The sequence below is a fragment of the Nasonia vitripennis genome, assembly GCF_009193385.2.
Source record: "Nasonia vitripennis strain AsymCx chromosome 2 unlocalized genomic scaffold, Nvit_psr_1.1 chr2_random0002, whole genome shotgun sequence".
NCBI classification, from domain to species: Eukaryota; Metazoa; Arthropoda; class Insecta; order Hymenoptera; family Pteromalidae; genus Nasonia; species Nasonia vitripennis.
The window spans coordinates 2,649,404-2,673,095 of NW_022279608.1; the positions used below are offsets into that span (position 1 = coordinate 2,649,404).

A 23,692-nucleotide genomic window follows, 5' to 3' on the forward strand; every position below is an offset into this window, starting at 1 on the left:
TAAAGATGCTTATATTTTATTTTTAGGGCAAATATGAAATACGCAAAAAAATGTAATAAAAAGGAATAAATTTTCTAAAAAAAAAGTTAATTTATATGTTGATCCATTAGAAACAACTCTCTATTTAGAGAGTATTTACTTACTACGTAACTTGCCATGTTCATTTCATTTTGTTTTCTGGTAAACAACTAAAATTTTCTTTTTATGTATTAGAACGTGATACAAACACCTTCAGTACAATAAGGACATGACAAGTTACTTAGTAAGTATCTTGAGAGTTGTTTCTAATGGATCAACATATAATTTAACTTTAATTTAAGTACTCTAGTGGAAAAAATGCAATCAATTGTACTAAAACATAAAAAAATGTAAGAAAATGTAAGAACTGTACCTCTTTGTTGGATTTTGGACCTTTTTTCTCATACGTTTTTGTACACTTTCTTACATTTTTAGATTTGTTAACTTTTTTTTACATTTAATTATATTTTATTACATTTTATTACATAAGTTATTTTATCGCCTAGTATAGTCAATATATTTTTTTAATTAATTATTTTATAATAAAATGTAACAATGCATAAGAAATTGTAACAAAAAGTAAAAGGATGTAAGCAGAAGTAAGAAAATAAAAAAGTCGCCATTTTCTTATATAATATTACGCCAACAGACATTTTTTTTAAATTTTGTTATACTTTTTTACGTATTGTTGTATTTGTCGTTTCAAAGAAGAGACCCCCATGAAACCCTCCATCGAAGAATTTGTAATAAATTGTAATAAAACGTAACAAAATGTAATAAAATGTAGCAAACTGTAATTAAACGTAAAAAAGGTCCGAAATCCAACAAAAACGTACAAAATGGTACGATTCGTTACATTTTTTTATATTTTATTACACTTTATTACATTGTTTATTTCCACTAACGTACGCCTTTGATTAAACAAAACAAATTTGTTGCTTTACTATGCTTAAATATAATAAACTTGACTTTGTTTGATTGATCTCTTTTTCTTTATCTGTAATTTCGTTATGGAATATATTAAACTTGCCTAACCTTTTCCTTTTTAAGTCAATTTTTTTAGAGATTTAATTTTATTTAAAAATCACCTTTTTACCATAAAAATTGAACGCAACGGTCAATCTGGAAAATCTTGCGGGAAAAAGTAGGCAATTTTATGCTCTTTTAGATACACTATTGTTGAATATGTTGTATAGACCATATTATCAAAAGAAAGCAAAAATAATTTTTCAAAAATCAAAAAATGGCTATAATATGGCCACAAAATGGTCAGAATTGTGAAAAAAAATTGTCCGAATTCAAAATCAGAAAACATACACGCATACCAAATTTTATTACGATCGATTGCGTAGTTCCAGAATTATGACGCTTACGTACATACACACACACACACACACACAGCCATCCGTACGGACATTTTCTAACGCATGATTCGTAATCTAAACACCTCCAAATGCGTTTTTATGAAGTTTCAGCAAAACTAAAAATTTTACTATCACAAAGCTTCTTCTTAGGAGGAAGCAAAAGGTCTGAGCTATCTCATAGGCTGTCTTAATTACAGTCACTTGAGTCGCTGCCGATATCTTAAGCAAACGCAGCTGCTAATGGTAAAATTTCCTGTTGCAAATTTTTTGCAATATCTGAGATAAGATCTTATAAAAGATCTTGCATAAGAGCTAATATAAGACCTTGCCCAAGATCGTAAACAAGATCTTGTCATTGATTTTTAACCACGAACCTTTGAAAGATTTTACATAAGATTTCATGCAAAATCTTAAATTCATGATAAAAAAAAAATATCTTTATCAAATATTTATTTAAGATCTTAGACAAGACCGTGTGCAAGATCTTACACAAGATATTATGTTGCATCTTTAACGAGCTCTTACATAAGATCTTGAAAAAATTATTAATAAAAAGGTTTTTCTTATGTTGTCACATAAGATCTTGTATCAGAAGTCACAGGAAAACTATTTTTTTGATAATTTACTCAAGATTTTGCATAAGATCGTATGCGAAATCTTGAGTAAATCATTAACGTAACAGTTTTTTTTTTAAGTGAATCATAAGTTCTTAAATGAGTATTTATAAAAAATCTCATGTAAAAACGTGTAAAAGATCTTACTTAATATCTTATATAAAAGCTTGTACACGATCTTGCATAAGATCTTAAATAAATATTTGATAAAGATAATTTTTTTACTATGAACGTGAGATCTTATATGAGATCTTATGTGAGACTCTACGTAGGTTCATGGTTAAAAATCAATGAAAAGATCTCGTGTAAGATCTTGTACAAGATCTGGTACCAGATCTTACATAAGACCGTTTGTAGGATCTTATCTCAGATCATGCGAAAAATTTCCAATAGGATTGCGCTTAATCCGTCGCGCCGAAAACTTTCTCCTAATGACTGACGCGCAGAATAATTTATTATTTTTACTGTCATGCATCACGCTGATGCCTCTCGTCAATGCGCGCAGCTCAAGAGATTTACAATAGGGCTATCTGTCCTTCACTTTCTCTCTTTAGGCCTGCATTTTCGAATCTGTTCTGGACAAGCGTAACGTACGCATTTCTGCTTATCGAAAAAATAAATTAAAAAATCTAAAACATATTTGAAAAATAGCACGACATGACATACGCTATTCCAAACTGAATGGTTTAATAAAGCTAATTCCGTAGACCGTCAACAGACTCACGCTATTCTGATAGGCGACTTCACTTTCCGATTACTTTTCACATTGATACAAAGAGATATGTGTACGAAAGGAAAACATTTAAAATTAAATCGGTTAGAACAGACTGGAATAAATTTCAAAATATTTGAAAAATTCGATAAGGAGTTCCTCTCATTTGAATACAATAATCTTTCTCCTCTAGTTAATACGATCACTTTACGAACGTAATCACATACACAATTAAAGAGGTTACACCTCAAAAAAACAAGTCTAGCAAACACCATGACTTGAACCCCGTTCCTTGGTAGGACCCAGAATGCTATAAAGATATATGGCTGAGAAAAGCTTTGTTAAAAAAATGAAAACTCTCCAATAATCTCGGGAATTTGATAACTTACAATAAAAAATGTGCTTTAGCAAAAAAAAAAAACTCGTAAACAATAGAAATAAAATTAATATAAAACCTTTACAAAATCCATTAATTTTATTACAACTTTTGTTTGGAATGAGTGCAAGATTCTAAAAAATAGCTGATGCAATATAAACTTTAGCACTAAAAATAACACAGAAGAATCTAAAGGAAAAACCATTGTTTAATTAGCAAAAATTAGCGCTCCTTGGGCATACGCTGACTCCCCATGTGCCAGGATAACGAAATATTCGACAGCCTTTTCTCTTTAACAGAGCTAAATATAGAGTGCTTTCATCTCGAGGAAATTTCGCTTCTCCAGGCATTGACGGTATAGAATATGAACCCATAAAAAATACCTATAAAGAGTAATAAATTTTGGTAATAATTGAATTTAAAAAAACACACATTATCAATGTTTATTAACAAAAAATATTAAATAACTTACCAATAACATATTGCAGTCAATTTACAGTATACTCATGACCTTAGGTGGCATCAAAATCTGTCAGTACTTCCTCAATTACATACCCAGTAAATCTTATAGTTATTCAATAATAGCATATTATCTTCGAAAAAGGTGTTGATGAGCGAAGCGATAAAAGGGAAATATATTACAGAGCGCCTAAATAAGGGGAAATTATAATGAGGGAAAGCTAAAACTAATGCAATTACGTAAAAATCGTCAATTATTAACTCTTCAACGAAAGTTGGGTTAAAAATAACGTGAAAAGTAGCAGAATTTTAATCTGAAAATTTAAATTTAGGAAGAGCGAATTTCTGAATCAGCGACGGCGAAGATTTTTTATTAATATATAGAGAGACAATTCTTTTTTTGCAGTTTAGCTTTTGTAGTACATTTCTGAGCATCTAATATAGGTTATTATGGGACTAATATAGAATATTATGGTCAAGTCACTCTAGTCAAGTCAAGCCTACGGCGCCCTCGACTCCAACTCGTGCTCAAATCTTACCTTCATTAGAAATATCCCGTTTCCCCCTCTAGTTGTACAATATATTATTTCCTCCCGAGGGATAATTTACTCAGGCGGAAAGAGTTCAAAACACACCTTTTACCGAGTCGACTGAACAAGTGCACGACAACGCAACTGATTATGAAAAACCAAGAGTTAGATGCCCTTCCTCTTATAAATATCTATCACTGTGCAAAGTTTTAAATAAAAATATGAATGCATTAGTAAATAGCATTTGAACGAAATCCAGTAACCGCAGCGTGCATATGCGAAATTCTCAGCATACGCACGCTTCAGCTACTGATTTTCGTTGAACTGCAATTTATTAATGCGTTAATATTTTAATTTGAAACTAAGCACTGTGATAGATGTTTATAAAAGGAAGGGCAACCAACTCTTAGTTTTTTATAATTCTTTGCACTTCTTTAGTTTCAAGCCATTTTTTTGTTGGGCCTTCGTACAGTCGGTAAAAGTTGGATTGGTTTTTAATAAGTAACTTGGCACTAGAACCGATTGCAACACACGTTAGGGGCGATAATAGGGTGGGTAGGGTTATTTTTTAAAGCATGCGAGTCTATCACTCAAGCAACTCGGTAACAAAAGCTGTACGGTGCTCGTGCTTTGCGCTCGCACTAGCTGGCATAGCTGGCGCGAGGCGCGAGCGTCAGCAATCGCGCCTTATACGCAAAATGCAAATTGATGATAGATAGCAAGCCATCGCGGATGTAAAGCCGTGTGTAGCGCGCTAGTTTTTTTTTTAAGTTTACCAAATAATACATATCTAAAAACTCTGACTGTGGTGTTCTACCGATTATAATTTTTGTTTAACTGTATGTCTTAATCTTTAATAGGATTAGCTTGCTCAAAGAATGACGCCATGTTCGTATTTTTTCAGTCAGAAAAAAAATGAAAATAAGACATTATTTTGCTTAAATTTCTGACGCGTGAAATGACGAAAAATGAAGTAATTTTAAGATTTGAGAAACAATGTTTTTTTTTTTAACAAAATAACGTCATTTTTCGTTTCGATTTGTGATACGCCCAATAACGTCATTTTTTTTCAACAGGGAATTGAGGAACGCGTGAATTTTGATTGTATTACATAATTTACTTTTTTATTATATTCTGAAACGGTCCGCGAAGGGTTAGAGCGCGAACGCAAGGAATTCGTGACCCGAGGTTAGTAAATCAGGAGACAAGCACATACGAAGAACGATGACGAACTCTGATCCACCCAGTAATATCTGTTGAGTGGACAAAAGCTTTCCCTATGTTCTGAAGTGGAAGACTCACCAGAGGAGAGCTACTCGCGTGTTGAAGGAGGTGAGTAGGGTCTATCCACTACGCACGCCCCGCACGCTTAGGTAAACCACGCAGCTATTAGACTGATGTGTAGGGAATACCATCGCACCATGAATCTACGACCAGATGAGCCACCTAAGAACAGGGTACTACCATCCTGTGCACCGATGACACAACTGATGGGGGGATGGGAGAGGATGTTCTAATAAAGGGTCAAAATTATTTATATTTTGCAAAGTTATTCATTTATTCTTTTAATAAATATTTGTGAGCGATGATGGATCTCAGCCTACAGGTGATGGAGTGGACTGCACACATACTCTTCGAGAGCCTGGGGCTCATGGACTACTAGGTATGGTGGAGACCGGAGCAAGCAGCGAGTACTACCATTCTCACGTTACTCAGTTGAGAGCCAGATCATTAATGCTCGCTGCTGGCTCCGGGGCTCCTTATATACCCGAGTTGTTCCCTCTCTCCGTGTTATATGCGCGTACGCCATCTACCCGCGCATAGGTAGACTATTTACATTTGGCTACTAGCACCACTCGGTCGGTAACTTGCCTACGCCAGGCAAGTTATCTGTTGCTGTTCTTTTATCCCTGGGCTGGGTCTGCCGTCACAATTCTGTGTTAAAAATGCATGTTAAGAATTAGATTATTAGTAATTCAACATATACATATAACTATTCAGTTTTCAATTCAGCTACTTCGAATTGTTATTTTTATCCTATCTTTAAAAAGTGATAGAATTTTAAAAGGCAAATAAGATAGAGATTAGTAAATTAAAAGTGTAAATATAGTTTCGGTGCTTCCGACGGCACAGTGAATGAAACTTATACTTGCCATAGGAGCGCTACCGTGTTTTTTAACTTTGGTTTAATCATATATTAATCACATACACATTTTTTCTAGGAATATTTTTCACAAATTTCACTAACATATTATAATTGTAACATCAAATTATTAATTTTTACAGGCACATTTTGCACAAGATTTTTCAAAAGCATTGTTCATGCGTTGATCGACTTCAATGAACTTAACCCTATAGCTCCTTTGCAGATATTAATAGAGGTATAAATTGTAATATTTTAATTTATTATTTTTATTGAATTTTACGAATAAAAAACAAAAATTTTCTACAGTAAATTTATTACTAATCAAACTCACTTAATTGTTAAAGTTGTTCGGTTAGAAGAACATTTCTTCTAATTCCCTTTGTTTCTTTTTTGAGGTCACGCAAGAAAAACAAATAAAAGAGAAGAAATTTTGAGTAATAAATTTTATTAAACAAACCGGTTATAGTTTGACACGTTTCAGAAGAACATATCTGGAAAATGCTGGCGGTAAACTAGGTGTAGGTGCTATACTGGTAGCTGTACCCAAGAAAAATAATGAAAGAATTTAAATAATTTTGTTTTTTAGCAGATAATCTGTGCGGGTGCCAGCCCATGGGGCTACCAGCTCACCTGGGGTTACCCAAAAGATCGCGGCTACCAGCTCACCTAAGCGGCAAAACATGTCGGCTCAGTCTCCCACTTTCTTACCTAGAACTACCTGGAATATCACGGCTCACCCAGAGTTATCGCGACGGAATATCACGGCTACCAGCTTACCCAGGCGTGGCTCACCCAGGCTACGCGAGAAAAAAAATATATCTGCGGCCACGAATTGATCCCGGTACCTTTAGTACAGCAGGCTAAGATCTTACTCTCGACCTACCGTCGCACTTTTTAGTTGCTTGCATATAAAGCGAATTTCTTAGTTTCCATCTTTCCACTCCATGCAAATATTAGTGAGATAGTAGAGTTTTATGATTTTAGCATGTTGCAGAGCGCATGTAGACTTGTAGACTCCATTGTGAATAGTGTATACATTCACAATTTTTGGCAAATCTTCCGATGGATATCCGTAAATACAGATATCTGTAGCGGCGAAATTGAAACATTCTAGCTATCGTTTGCGTAGGTTTCCTCTGATGATGATCTTGCTGGCGTCTCGAAGAGCTTCCCGGAGCAGCTTGCCGACCTTGGTGTAGGCTATTTTGCCCGATGACTAGGACAAGCCGGTATTAGCGCGCTCTAGTCACCAATTCTCTTTCCGATACTTTGTCGTGAGTATTTTTCAAAGAAATAGTTCTTGAAATAGCAGGACTAGAGCCTCGCTCTTATCCGTGAGCGAGACAATAGCCAGCTTCTTGAGAATGAAATCGTTTCTAGGCTGCTTGAAGCCTTGCATATTAGCAGCGTACTCCATTATACGAGTTTCTTCACGTCTTTGCTGACTGGACTATACTGAATGATACGATTGTGCAAGATGAGACGGTAGGACGAAGTGTTGGCGAGAATATCATCACGTAACTTAAACTCCAGACCAACGTCGATTAGTGCACTCTTCAATGTTTCGCTCTGCTTGGAGCAGTCGATTACGAAGAGACGTATGTGTGTAATAAAGTCCGCCTTCTTTAGCAACGGTTTAGGATTCTTGTCGTAATAGACGTTCTGGAAATTTTCGTACATATTGTATAGTACAGAGTACTGATTTTGATTGATATCCGGATTAAAATTTTCATAGGGATAATACTGGAAATTGAGGAAGAGTTTAACGTTGCTGAGATTTCGGTGTTCGAAACGACTGGTGTTCCCAGCTCTCAGATTCTTTCGATTAGTCTGCAGATCGAGAATGACGAATCGCAGCTTTTCCAGGTGATTCGACGTTTTTACATCTTACACGTGCTTTGTGAAGATGGGAAGAAGCGGATACTCGTAAAGTTTCTAGCTACGAAAATTCATGCTTATCGGCTCGTTCTTCTCGATGGAATTCAGCAGACGAATTTTGTGCACATTTGATGCGACAACGCAGGGGCCGTAGGGCATGAGCCACTTGGTTTGTTAAAGACCAATTTTAATTTCGTCTTGTTCAACCGCATTTATACTAGCTGTCTGCGTGGGTGCGAGCAAATTACTTCTTGATCTCGTCAGTATGGGCTCTTGTTTGACGTGTACCACAATTTTGCGATAGTCCTCGGCAAAGCCGAGTATCATACTGAACGGCATGTTGATATCAACATAGCCAGCATCATTGGTCACTTAAAATATCTCTTCGATGTCTTACCAGCCAGCATTTTCAAACGTCAAGCTCTGAATGGGATTGAAAGAATCTATTGATTTTCACGGTGTTTATTTTGTATCAAGTCTCCTCGAACATGTAACATATTGCGTTGTTTACCAATCGCATGGGCTCAACCGCGCTGCAGTCGGCTTTCATCAGCTTGACGTAGATATACAGCTAGCTGCATAAGGCAAGATTGTATAAACCTTGATATTGAATGGCTATGCGTATCTCGTCGCTGTTGTTGTATCTATTTGGAATCTCCTGCATTATCTTCCGCAAGGAGGTACTTCAAGATCTCTATGTTTAGACGTGTTAGCGCTTTGGTGATTTGCTGACAACTGATCTCGCTGCAACTCATTGACTTTCTTATATAGCTAGGTCTAACTTTGCTATTGTAAACGATATTCGTTATACTTGCTTAAGGTGTAAGCTGATGGTGAATATCTCTCCGCTAAAAATAATCAAGCAATTGTGTTGATCGACTATACGCACTTGAAGCTGGTTTACACTCTTCACAATGATTGGCAGATAGATGACTTTCGAAGAAATTAATGATCTTGTATCATGGAGGTACAGCAGGAAAGAACTCGTAAATCTCCTCCTCCTCTCTCTCTCTCTCTCTCTCTCTCTCTCTCTCTCTCTCTCTCTCTCTCTCTCACCTTGATTGTGTGTTGGTAGCTGATATCCGCCCGTCAGACGCGTAGCGTATGCCAAACCATCAATAAATACACCTCGTCCACGCTGATACGTTGAACCGGAATAGACATGTCTCACTTCTCTATCTCCTACTTGCTCATCGCGACATAGCATTGCACTCTCTCTCTCTCTCTCTCTCTCTCTCTCTTTCTCTCTCTAGCGATTACGTTTAAAATGAAGCGTAACTGTCAGCGTTCCATATTCGAATAATATTCGCACTCCGTGCTGATGATCTATGACAATCGAGCGAAGACTGTGATTCTCGACGACCTGATGCGAGAATTATCGAACGATATAGTTCTGGATTTGTTCTCGCGTCCGTCTCATCATTTGAATTTGTCGGTCTTTCTGGCGACGCAGAATATTTTTCACCAGGGAAAGTCTCAGCGCGACATAAGTTTAAATTCAAAGTATCCTGTTATATTTAAAAATCCTTGCGACAGAGCTCAGATTCGGCATCTCGCGCGACAAATTTATCTGGAAGATCCGAGGTTTCTGCAGGAGGCTTACATAGACGCTACGCGCGGACCACACTCGTATCTTTTTCTCGATCTAACTCAAGCGGCTGTGGACGAGTATAGGGTTTGCACGTGTATATTCCCAAGCGATGATATTCAGTACGCCTACGTGCCGAAATTCGGTAAAAAGTAAAAATACAAAATACGTGTGCAGAGCTCTCGGCATAGACAGTAGGCGAGAAGCTATGGCGCCAACAACATCGAAGAAGAAACAGGCTGGCTGTTATATACCCGTGGCTGCACTGGAAACCAAGCATTTCAACAGAAAACGAGTAGCTGTACTGAATACTCTTTGTCACATGGACGGCCAACAACGTACGTCTCTTTTACGCATAGCCAGCAAGAGACTCGTGCGTTGTATATGCGAGTGTGCTTTGAATATCTTGCAAGGTGTAATCAAAATCAAAGACTCGCATAAACGACGACTCAAAAAGCACAAAAACGTGCTGAGAATATTGACGATTTGCAATAATGAGAAATCTTTCAGCGATTGGCAGAAAAAGAAACGAGTTCTCGTACAGCACGGTGGTGCTTTTTTGCTGCTTCTACTCGCACATATTATCGGGGCTCTTGTCTCGAAGTTATTTAATTCAAAGTCAGCAGTAGCGGAAGACTAAAATAGATTGTGCGAGAAAAATGATTATCGTGCCCAAAGATATGTTTTCGCACATGGAAAACGTTGAGCCAGCAGCAGCAGCGCCAGTAGTAAACGAGTTGTGTGAAAACTCTGTTCAAACGTGCGGCGACAATCTGTCGAGACTCGATTCCGAGATGCACATAATTCTACATTCGAAAAAATTTACAGATGAGCGTGAAAAATGTCAAAACTATTTACAAGTACTGCGGCGATATCTGTTTTTTAAAGATTCCGAACATCACGTTGAACACGATTACGAGCGCGACGTCGACGAAATAGAGGTCACATCGGCACCACAGACTGAAGAAATTATACTCGACAGCGTGCCCAAGAGTTACGCTCAAAAAACGCGCCTTCTGGTGAAACATTGGAAAACCGTTGCCGGCAATCGTCTCAAGTGGGATAGCACTGACAGAGTCAGTATAGACGGCCGGCCCATACAAGATTCCAACATTATAAAACTGATTAGCGACGTTGTCGCAAGCAGGAAAAAAAACACTAGATCAGTCGGAAATGCCTATCGGCCGTTTACCTTTCGCCGAATTCATCAAGACAGTCGACACACCGATAAAGCTGATAGGAAACCCGGAAATAGTGAAAATTGGTAAAAATTTGACAGAGCCGAATAATACAGCGAAACGACGACTGCCTAGTAAAGAGATCATCGACGCGTTGATGGAAATACACAACGCTAGCAGCAGCGAATCACCGGCATCGCCTGCTTTGACGAGAAATCGAGCAAAGAACAAGTGGCTACGTCTCGCAAACTTTTAAGCATGTCGTCGCCGTACGAGCATCAATACTACGATACCTCGCGCGAGGCTGGTTACGCGGGTGCGCGCAATCTCGTGCGTGTAAATCGAAAAGGAAATTATTTAGCGCGGCTGACACGCGGGAGAAAGAACCTATATACGAGTGGCTTAGTAATCAAGACGCCTATACTCTTCACAGACCTGTTAAGCGTAAATTTTCGCGATTAAGTTACAACGTGAGCAACATCGACGACGTATGGGAGTGCAATTTGCTTCAATTAACCACGATCAAAGAGCACAATGACGGATACTGTTACCTACTCCTAGTGGTGGATGTATTGAGTCAACACGCGTGGCTGGAGCCTTTACGCGATAAAACTACAGCCAACGTCACCGCAGCCTTCGGACGAATACTCGAACGCAGCGACGGACGCGTCCCGATACTCTTACAATCCGACAAGGGTAAGGAGTTTGTAGGCTCGACGTTTCAGGAATTTTTGATTTTGGTTAATGCTAGGATAAGGAATTTACTCTTAATGCTAGGATAAGGAATTTACTCTTAATGCTAGGATAATTTATTCTCAAAGAATTCGAGAAATTTAGCGAGATACCTTTGACTTTACATTTGTTTGATACCTTGCCAGTTCTCGAATTCACGGTTCAGTAGCCGTAAAATTTCGGACCACCTGAGAGGAAGCTCGTAGTATAAGTCCCTTCGTCGAGCTCGTCGGTCATATCGCCGAGCAACGAGCCTAACGGGGGCCTGTATTCTTGTGCGTTTTCGTTGCACAAATCCCAAAGTCTGATTGCCGGCCGTGACCGTCTCTAGTCAGCCCGTATGCTCGAGCTGGGACGGGGGGTTTGGCCTCAGCCGATTAAGAATTCGCTCTCGCAGTTGAATCCTCGTACAACTTATCCGACTACGGAATAAGCACCAAGCGGCACATGGTATAATCCGGACACCTTCCATCCGAGAAACAAAAAACCTCGGTAAAACCGTTCGAGAATGGAAGTTAAAATTCTCAGGCGACAAAGGAGCGAGTATCGAAGAATTTTTAGAGCAAGTCGAGGAGAATAGGCGTTTAAATAATATTCCCGATGAGGAGCTTCTAGACTCCATGGTCCCCATGTTTGAGAAGCCTGCACTATTCTGGTACCGTACTTTGAGGCCTTCGTTGCAAACGTACCAAGATTTTAAGAGAGTAGCCCTCAATAATTATAGCAGGACCAAAAGAAATAAACGGAGTCTGGTGGTCGAAGCTCACTTACGCACGCAAGGTGCTGACGAGCCCATGAGGGACTCTATAGTCACTATATAGTATCCCTCCTTACCGTTTTAAGTCGATTCGACCAGCCATGGGATCCGCAAGACCAGGTTAACTTAGTCATCGATAATATGCTCCCGAAGCTCAAGAAGACAATGAAGACTTACCGAGGCAAGTTAACCAACACACAAGAGCTCCTCGAAAATGCTCAAGAAGCAGAAGACGACGAAGACGGCCAGTGGAGGCCGCCGCACAGTGGGAGAAAATGGACAAAATTCGAGCCACGCGTCATTTTTAATCGTAGAGCCATGATTTTTTTTAAACTCTTTAAAACGCATCAAGTTTAAGCTACAGGTGCGGAAATTATTGTATCACCTTCCCCTAAACCCATGCGACCCCTAGAAGCCACCCCTACCAAACCACAAGCAGGCTAACTAGCCTAACCCTGGGAACAGCGAGTTAAATCGCTTTATTTTTTCTAAAAATAATAATAACCGACTCCACAGGCCAGACCGGAAACACGCAGAATCGTATAACCACGTAATTCAAGACATTATTACAAGTAAATTAGTCACATTATTTGTTAGCTGTAATTATTGAATGAACTGCTATTAGTCATCTGCGTTGAAACAGATTTAAGCCCCTTTACTACGTCAGGTTGCAGTCTTCAAAGAGGTTTTTTTGTTGTTTTTTTTTTTGTTTTTAATTTTTTTTAGTTTTTATATCTGTAATGTTTTATAATTTTTACATAGCAAAGTTGAGACATTTATTGAGGATTAGAATTACTGAATTATCATTTCATCAGAAATGTTTGAGCTTGTGAAGTTAATTCTTTAGTTTTTTTTTCTTCAACATCTCGCAAGCTGTTTATGACTGGATCTGATAAAACTAAGCAATAATGAATTCAACGTATTTTTTTATTTAATCTAAGAACTTTTTCTTCAGTAAATTTTTTTCTAAAGTCTTTTTTCTAAAATCATTCTCAAGTAAAAAATTCTGGAATTTTTTCACGATTTTCCCGTGTTAGCCGCCATTTTATGTGCTTTTACCTTTTTTTTCAAAATTTAAACTGTGACACTGAAGTTTAAGTCTCGAGGACACGATTTCTTCGCTCTAAACATTAAATCTTAAATAATTTCAATGTGAAAAATCGACATGAATAAAGATTTTTTTTTTGAAACCATGTTTTATTGCTTGTGGTTTGGTAGGGGTCTTGAGGTCATTGAGGTACCAGCGGAGCTGCTACAGCAAGTCAGCAAGCTGGTAAAGTAGATGATCCTCGCGCAGACCAGTGAAATCCCGCCGACTCTAGGAGAATTAACTCCGTGGTCGGACCTCTTCTTGTTCCTGACAGGAGTAGCCAGAGAACCCAGAGCTCTGCCTCCAAGCCAGGAGAAACCACCACAGGACATCGTGCCGGAGGCTGATGCCCAGCAAGATCCTGCTAAAGAAGAAGACTGGTTGTGCACAACTCCGGACACTCCTCCTCCGCCAACCACCAGCGATCACCTGACATTGATGCGCGAGAAGTGGGCAGCGCTCGAAGCTAATGCTCGCGCTTGTCGACAAGCTCGCCTACAGGCCCAACGATAGGAGGAAGCGGCCTATAAGGAGGTGCTCCTCTTCGCGCGAAATTCCGACGCTAGGGTAAAAGCGGTGATTTCTTCGGACTTCCTCAGCAAGGTCCAGGACGCAGTTAAGCTAAGGGAGCATGTGGAGAAGGCTGAAGCTCAGTGGCATGTGGAGAAGAAGAAGGAGGAGCAAAGGAAGGCCCTGAAGTTGAAGCAACTGCAGAAGCTGCACGAGCTCGAACATATTAGAGAGTAGCTGCACCAGCTCGAGGTCCTTCAGGCCAGCATGCCAAAGGCTCAGCATACCAGCGAGCTGCCTCTAAGAGATCCTGGACCAACAGCCATAATGAACAAACATGCTACGGTGCCTTGTGATGAGATGGATGGCCCTCGCGTAGATCTGAGATACGTTAGATACTGCCAGGTATGCAATCTGACAGGGGTGTCAAGGACTAAGAACTGCCCCAACTACTTCCTTCACCGCAAGTTCCAGAGTTTCAACGCTACCACTACTAGAAACATCTACTGGGAAGATCATTACACCCCTTATCAAGCTTTGCAGCATTTAAAATCAGGAGACTGATCATGTTATACGTTCCTACTTTTTTTTGTTTGTTCGCTGTTACGAAGCATAACCATTATTATATGGCACCGACGCCTTCGATTTTCGTTTATTTCATTATATTTTCCTTTATTTAGACAAGAGAGACGAAGAGGCTAATAGCCCTTTAAGATATAGTACCTTATTACACCTTAATTTAGATGTTTAATAAATCAAAATATTTTTCTACTATTCAAACTATAATCTTTTATTTCCCATTGGTCGAGAGAGACTAGTTGATCGAGTTGGTACCCCCTACTATCAACGTCTGGGCATATAACGAGCTGACTCTCGTACACTCATTATGTCTCTCTCTCCCACATTATATATAAATATATATAAACACACCCATGTGTTATTTCAGCTGCAAGGTAAGTGAGAGAGCAGAGAGCTTTGCAAACGCACAGAGAGAGCCGCGCGCGTGTGTGAGTGTGTCGACAAGAGGAAGAGTGAGAGAGAGAGAGAGAGAGAGTGGGAGAGAGTCCGCACGGCCCATGCTGCCGCGTTCCGTGCCGGACGACTTAGCTTCCGATCACCGAGCTGAATAGTCGAGTCTCCTGAGAAACCTCAAACTATATTTCCTTTTGCGTGTGTGCGGATCCCGTAGGATTGTAGCTGCAATAGTACCGTGTCCTCAGTGAGTCGCCGGTTGAAGTATTCCTGGTGCGAATCAGTTCCGCGTATTTGTGATGAGCGGTGCATCATCTGCCGCCCGTCTCCCCGCTGCATCCAGCCACACACTCAAGGCCACGAGGCGTATTCCCTAGTGCCCAGCCAGGGCCACGGTCATCCGCTTTGCGCCACTCCGACGAGCCACGAGGCATCCGAGCGAACTTGCGCGAGTGTGGATGTAAGTACCTGCTTGATCGCTATTCTCACTCTGCATTAGATTCCGCTTCGTCTCTCTCTTGCCTCGCGCCGTATTTATACACTGTTTTGCGTTACATAAAACTACCTCTAAACTTGACCTCGGAACTCGCTCCTAACTCTTTACCTTTTCCAGCGCTTGTCTCTCATATACATGAATTACTCGCGACCGAGCTGAGTAGCATAAAACTCACGACGCCTCCGCGGGCTCACGTGTTCAAGGACGAGTACGTGTAGCAAACTGCGCTAAGGGCCAGGCTTCGCATAGCCTGCAAGAGGCCTGCAACAAGCTGCTTTTCATTCCTCTCGCTTTAACGGCTAACCCCATTACAGTATAAATACCTTTAATTTTACCGTACTAAAACCTTAATTATCTCTGCTGACCTATTGTGGCACTCGGTGCAATGTTTTGTAAATTTTGTCACTGTCTGTAGGATTTTAGGCGTACAAATGGATAATTTGGGCTTAGATTCAAGAAGAATACTTTATCCACCAGCAGTTTTGGTATGAATGCAGGTTATGCAATGCAATCTATTTAGCTTCGTGGCTGATATTTCTATCTTTGATAATTTTATCAGTGGATAAGATAAGCAATTGCCTGGCGGAGAGCTGAATATATCGTTAGAGGGTCGCAGTTTGGTTCCACGCATCGTTTTTTCAGAGTGTAAGTTTCTGAGAGCACATTGTTGAATTGTATCTGAGAAGTCGAGGGTCACTATTTTACGTATTTAGAGACTTAGTTGGTTTGCCCTTTCTATCCCTTAGAGTTGTGGGTAGCTTATGATTTGGCTGGTTTTTGTTTCTTGATGCCCTCCGGTCTTGTGTAAGTTGTCCAGGTATGCTCTGTTCTTCTTTTGCTTCCTTCCTAAGAAAGGCTTGTAATAGTAATTTTTGGAGTTTGTGTAAAAACATGTAGGAAATATGTTTTGAGGTATTTTAAGTCGGAAAATAGTGTTTTCAAAAAATGTCCGTATGGCTGGATGCGTGTGTTCATTCGTATCGCCTCTAGCTCAGCTTCTACTCAGCGGATTTTAATCCACCAAGTCTCATTTTCTTTGTTTTTACTAGTACATAGCGGAATAACAGTCCGTTTTCACATTTTCTCGATCTGTTTTTTATATCGATTTTTTAGTTTTGAGATTTCAGTTTTTTCTAATAAAGCAATTGGAAAAGGTGATGAAAGTAAATTGCTTGATATGTACCTGAAAGAGAATACAATTACCTATCGTTTTACTGCGGAAAATTTATATCATCGTTTGTCTTTTTATATTACACATCATAAAGCACAAATTTTTAAAATTGTTTTAACTCAAAACCTAAATTTTGAATTTTTCTAAAAAAAATCATGATTATTGAAACTTATTAGGACTATACTTCACTTTAATTTTAAGTCATTTTATGGGGCAGATCCTAAGAAAAACATGAACAACTGAAAAAAGTCGTTTTCAACGTGACGCGGTAACTGAAGTAAAAAGGCATTAATCAAGTTCAAATTTTGGATTTAGTTAGCATTATATAGCACTTCCATCTCTATGTTTAGGTTGTTTGCGAACCAGTTAGTTTCAAAGATATTAAGCTTCAAAATTTTTTTTCTCACCCTCTATACTGTGGATCGTTTTTTTTTTTTTACGTGACGCGATAACTGGAGTAAAAAGGCAATAATCAATTTAAAATTTTGGATTTAGTTAGTATTGTATAGCATCTTGATCCCTTTCTTTGGGTTATTTATGATACCAGTTAGTTTCAAAGATATTGGGCTTCAAAATTTTGTTTCTCATCATGTATACTTTGCATAATTGAAAACTGCATCTCTTATATCTCTAGCATCCTCACAGTGGCATATGGGTTAAGTAATTTTAACTTCAACGTGCGGGTACATGGCGATTGGCGTTCGCGGCTACCTCAGACATACTGCCATCTTGCGTCAGTATTCGCAAGCGGCGGCAGCAATGCCGGCGGTGCGGTGCGTATACGACTGCCCTCCGATACTCGAGGATATACGGGTGTATACCGGAGGTATACCAGGGGTATCCCAGGGATATATCGGAAGTACTTAAGGGTATACTAAGGATACTCGAGGATATACCGAATATACCGAAGGGTACCTGAGAGTGTTTTTTGGGCTATCTTCGTGACAGTGTGGCCAACGCGACAAATTCCCCCATATATGTGATAAATACTATATACTAGACGAATGCACGTGTACCTATATTCAATTAGCTATCCGAGCTATGCGAAAGAATATATGTAATTGATTCAAAATAATTTTATTCGTTAAACAAAAAATAACTTGATAGAATTATATATATATATATAGATGCATGTGTAAATTTATATCAATATCCATCAATACCGCACCCCCTCCTTGCCCCTCCGCTGGCCCCTCCACTAGCCCCTCCACACTCCCTCCGCAAGCCCCTCCGCATCCGCTCCGATGGCCCCTCTTAAATCAATTTTATTAATATTAAAATGATTATTATAAAACTTAGTCAAAAAGATTTCAAAAGTTCCATTTTTTCAATAATGGTATAATTATGTGTTATAATCAAATTAAGAAGATCGACAAAATTTCCTTTATTGGAAAAATGGTATAACGATGGGTTAAAGTTTAAATTAAAAGGATAATAACGACAGATTTCCACACCACCCAAGAGGTACTGTCAGAAGCACATTATAATATGGATATACATACAATGTGTTTCAGGCGCGTTGATTTTTATTTTGTTTTTCTTAAATTATTATTATAAAATTCGCCAATTATTTTACGTAATTATATGACATGATATAATTATATAAAATAAAGGCTACTATGAACAATAATTTTATTTAGTAAATAAAATTATACTATTGATTTGGATATATATCAAGTTAGAAATTATCTATTGTTAACAGTTTGAATTTTTTATATAATAATTTAATAAAAAACCGTGGAATCATCGCCTAGAGCCATATAACCACGGGAGTCTTAGATACCAGTCCTCCTCCCCTAAGACTCCACCTAATACCATCCTTCATCCTGCAGAAACATATTTACTTAAAAAAAGTTTACAATCTTTATAATCATTTTAATATTTTTAATTTATGCATTTAATCTAAATAATATCTTGTTAAAAATAATGGATATTAATCAATTTGTTATCAAATCAGATTTGTATTTAAATTAAATGTTTGGCCTTTGAATTACGTAAAATATGATATAATTAAGAAAAATTAACTTTTATTAATTTTTATCAGTTAATTAATTTTCTGTATTCATATTGAAAAAAGAAATTTAAATACGTAGTTAATTTGATAATAAATCTTGATTTTTTTTCTATATTTTTTAACTGGACGAAATCTCAATGGAAACTTTTTTTAAGTAAATATGTTAAATAATCATTTAATATTTATAAATTAATTAGACATTATTATATCATGTCCTATAATAATATGAAATTAATTCATTATTGTTATTAAATGATCATTTATGTTTCTGTTTTGTTCTGCATTGTGTATATTGATGATTCTTGTAAAATAATTTTATGTATGCATACTAATCTGAATGTCTACGAAATGATTTTAAAATTTGAAATTGAAACGCAGCAAGAAGTTAATATAAATACAGGTCTTTTATTTGAAAAAAATCTAAAAAAAAATGAATAATAATTTATTCTATGATCGAAAACCCTAAGAATTGACTAAACAGTTTTGAATCAAATATTTAAAATTTCATTCCAAACAATATTTTGTATTGATTCACCTGACTCATTCTGAATACGTATATTATCAGGATTTCGACATCGAGATAATGCAACATATAATTGACCATGCGAAAACAATGGTCGTTTCAAAAAAATTTCTATTGAATCAAAACTTTGGCCTTGTGATTTATTTATCGTTATGGCAAACGCTAATATGATTGGGAATTGTTTTCTAAAAAGAGTAAATGGAAACGAAGATGAATTTTCGGTGTTTAGTGTTATTCTCGGTATAAAAACTTTCTGTCCAATGTTTTTGCCTGTAATTATTTCTGCTTCAATGTTATACTCATATAATTTTGTAATCTTTAAACGAGTGCCATTACATAAACCATTTGTAATACTTAAATTTCTAATTAACATCACTATTGCATTTACTTTCAAATTAAGTTTATGTGGTGGAAGACCTTCTCTGATATTATTCAACATTTCAACTGGATAATTTAAATGAATATTTTCCTCTGTTTGATCTACTCCTTTATGTGTTGCATAATCTACACTATAATATGTATTTGATTCGCCATGTAATAATTTTAGAACTTTGTTATTTAAAATTTTGATGTCTTCATTATGAGGAGCTAAGATCACGCTACTAATGGAGGCACCTAAATTAATATTTTTATAAATTTCATTGCAAACATCGGTAGTTTTCCATTTTTGAGGAATTTCAAATTTATCGACTTTACCTTCTCCTATTTCTAACAAAAAAGAGGAAAATTCTACATTATTCGAATGTATATTTTTATTGAGCTTCAAGATTTTAAAAAGAGGCCACAAAGTTGAATATTTAATTGTTTCTTCTATGATAGAGTTTCGGTATCCACCTTTAATTACTGGAAGAATTTGTCTGAAATCTCCTCCTAATACTATTAATTTTCCCGCAAAAGGAATATCGTTACGACATACAACTTGTAAAGTACGCTTAATAATTTCTAAAGCTTTTTTAGGTATCATTGAAGCTTCATCCCAAATTATTAAATCAGCCTCTCTTAATCTTTTTTTGTCAGACTCTAATTTCAAAAAAGCACTTTCAATATTATTTAAATCTAAAGGCAATCTGAAGGTTCGATGACTTCTCAATCCCCTAGGTAACAAAATAGACGCGATACCAGTCCATGCCATTGATAAAACTTTTTTGTTTAATGACATGTAATAATAAATTAATGTTTTATATAAAAACGTTTTTCCCGAACCTCCAGGTCCATCAATGAAATAAATTTTGTGTTCATTGTCAACTAACTCTTCAAAAATTGCCTTTTGATCATCGGTCAATTGATCAAACATATATTTAAAGATATCGGCACTTTGTAAGACATTATCTATAGATGTTGCATTATCATTAATAATACTATTTGGTTCTGGTAAACTGAAATCTTTGCAAGATTTTTCTTCATTCTCTAATATAATTTGAATATGAGATAGAGCATTATTCTCTTTATTTGTCTTAAAATCCTCCGTGAAATAATTTTTAAATTTATTCCAAATTGTATTAACCTGTATGTTTTCTACTAAAATAAACCATGCAAAAAATTTACGTAATTGAAATGGTAGCATGATGTGACAAGCTTCTTAAAAAATAATAAAAATATGTGAATCATCTTCTATTAAGCCCATTGCAAGAACTGCGTCTTTATATGTTTGATACTCTATATCTTTATGATTTTCCAAATCTTCAAATGAAGTTGGACCTCTTGCTTGATTTAGTATTAATTTCAAAAAAAATCTCTCAGTATCTTTTGGTGATACGATATTAAGTCGAGCAATAGTATTGTATTGAGAAGAACGTGAACGTTTAACCAAGATTTTGATTTTTTATTAAATCTATAATATTCAGGCAGTTCAACATATTTAAGTGTTTTTGCAAAATCATCAATTTTATTTAATTTAAACCATGCTGTTAAAGTAGTTTCTTTATTGTTTAAGGCTTGCAATTCTTTATTTTCTTCGTAAACTATATGTTGTTAATCTTTTGTATGGATTCCTAAACGTTCTACAGCGGGTATTTTACCACAAAGAGGATATCCTTGTAGACGCCAAGCAGCTTCCATTGGGCTTAAATATCTACCATCTACATACTGAATGAGTTCATCATGTACTATGGGAGTTTCTTCGCTAGAATTATTTGGATTTTTAATTTTTTTCATCTTACATAATGCTAAAATATTTTCATCATACATAAATATTATAAAATATTTTGGTTATTAAGTAAAAAAATGAATTTCTATTTGAATACCAAATTGATTTATTTACATTAATTTCACAATATATCAGACAATAAAAACGAGAGTTAAAATATGATTTCAAGATTAAATTCCAAAAATAATCTACTATCTAAATTGACTATCTACAGATGAACTGTCCTTTTTTAATTATTTACAATACTATTATATAAATAAATATTTACATTTTTATACTCAATTTATTATTTATCCGTATTTATATTTAAGTTTCTTCCGATTTCGCAAAAGAAAGTATTCATGTTCTGTGCTACTTCGACTTTGTTTTTAATTTTCCCATTATAAACTTTTATGGAATTTATGGCATCATTAGATTTTTTAACTTTCTCGGTATTTGTATTTATTATTTTCTATAGTTTTTTGGGCTATTGGAATTATTTTACACTAGGTTAAATTCATATTTTATTTTGGCATTGGTAATTACATTATTAAAGATTTTAGCATAGGTTTCATACTGTATTTTCAGCTACTGATTCTGCATATCTAGTTGCCACAAATTATATAAAAATTTTTTGGTTTTACATAATGTCACGGAATGGGTGGGTGCTCCCAAAGAGCACTTGGAGGCGCAGAAAAGAAGAAGGCAGAGGTGGAGAACAAGCTCGTGTATTAGTCCCAAAATGGGAGCTCCGTCCAGTTTGGTGGTCGCCGGTGATCTACCCGCTCTGTCGTCGATGCGACTCGTCGACCGCGAGCGGTCGCGCGGGTGGAGATGCATACCTTGCATTTCTGCACGCGCGAGCTCTCAGGTGGCGGCTTACCTCACTGAGGATGCGCCTGCATCGTTGGTGGTACTACTGGATGTGCCGACGGAGAGCCTGGTGCTCGTACGTGGCACGTCCGAGGCCGCGCAGGCTGACGTCCTCGTCGCCCAGAAAAAAAAATAGATATCGATTGCTGCACCTGGGAGCGTTTGTGTGAGTTTGAGTTTGTAAGAGTGAGTGTGCGTGATTGAATTTGAAAGAAATTTGTCTCTTTTTTAAATTTCTTTTATTCCGGATGCCAGTGGGGGTGACCCCACATTAGAGAGGTTCGCGCATTGGATTCTTCTTCAATTTCCGATTTACTATAGTGCTATTATATATTTTTTTTTTGAGTGTAAATGTGAATTTAAGTGTGTATGCGTATTATGTGTCGCGGATATTGTGATTAGCAGCCGCTGCTGCTGCACATTTTTCGAGGGGACCAGAGCTCCTACATACAAATATTTCTTAAAATTAGATATACATAATTATTAATTTCATTGATGAAAATCACTTTGCCATTTTGAGGATTATAAAAATATCATCTTGAGAATGTCGCTTGTGGTTTTTAACACTGTGAATTACAAAAAGAGACGCTTTCCTATGGATTGTAGTCTTGAATTTGTTACATGAATATAATACAAAGATTTCTTTCAATTTTGCTTCTTAGTTATTCCAACAATATATGCGATTACTTATATTATGCTTTATCGCATAGAAATACCAAAATGATGTACCACAAACTACAGTGCCTCTGGTTTAATATATGTATGAAAGATAATGGCTTTGCTAATTTCAAGCTTACCTTCTTAGAATTGTGTAAGCTCTATATTATAAAATGAAAATATATGAAAGTATAGATGTATTTATAGTATTATGATTATACTAATAGTAATTATGATTAATCCTAACGATGAGCAAGGCCCTTGTCCCACTACTTGCAGCTTGGCTTTTCTTTCTGCTTTTTGCGATGATTTGATTTCACGTTATCGGTAGAGAACGAAGCGGGATGCTACGAAGTACGGTTTGATCTTGCGTTTTGACGTAATTTATTCTGGTTATGAGCAATGGACTCTTTTCGCGAAAATTTTTCCTTTTGTTTTTGAATTTACGCAAATCGTGGAACATTGAAATTTTTAATCGTTTATGTAATATAAGTATGCGTTTTTCCTTTTTATTTTTAGAATCGATTGTTTTTTCTTCTTTTGCGCGTGTCGCTTGGTTACATTTTCGCTACGTCGGATGTATGACCGATTAAAAAAATTAATACGCGTTGTTGCTTTGTTTATAAAAAATGATGGCTTGTTGCTCTAGTAAGATGGCACTTTGCACGTCTCAGAGCTCATATGGCTCCTTATGATTTCGGTTCTTCATGGTTCTTCATGCTCCATATTTAATATATGATGGGCCTCAGCGCCTTTCTAGCTCCCTATATGCTGGTCACTGTTCGAGTTTTCTAGGCTCGATTTTCTACAGGACCCATAGGTGCTCTATAGGCTCCGGGCAAGCGTTGGGAGAAGTCGAAGTGAACCCTATTGGGTTTGAAAAATAGAGACTTTCGCTCTAGCATGATT

General features: G+C 36.9%; 1 protein-coding gene across 16 annotated transcripts in view; it reads left to right on the top strand.

Annotated features, from left to right (window-relative positions):
* The window catches only part of LOC100680429 (protein unc-79 homolog), a 2,400,004-nt gene that overhangs the window by 1,976,034 nt on the left and 400,278 nt on the right, over positions 1 to 23,692 (top strand). For 14 of the 16 annotated variants that reach the window (XR_004345182.1, XM_031923950.1, XM_031923946.2 and 11 more), the window contains one exon: positions 6,360 to 6,454. The exons of the other annotated variants lie outside the window; for them this stretch is intronic. Coding sequence is in view for 13 of the 14 variants with exons in the window: in XM_031923950.1 (XP_031779810.1) it covers positions 6,360 to 6,454 (95 nt within the window). In the remaining variant the exon portion in view is untranslated. The remainder of the gene's footprint in view (positions 1 to 6,359; positions 6,455 to 23,692) is intronic. 16 annotated transcript variants of the gene reach the window in all.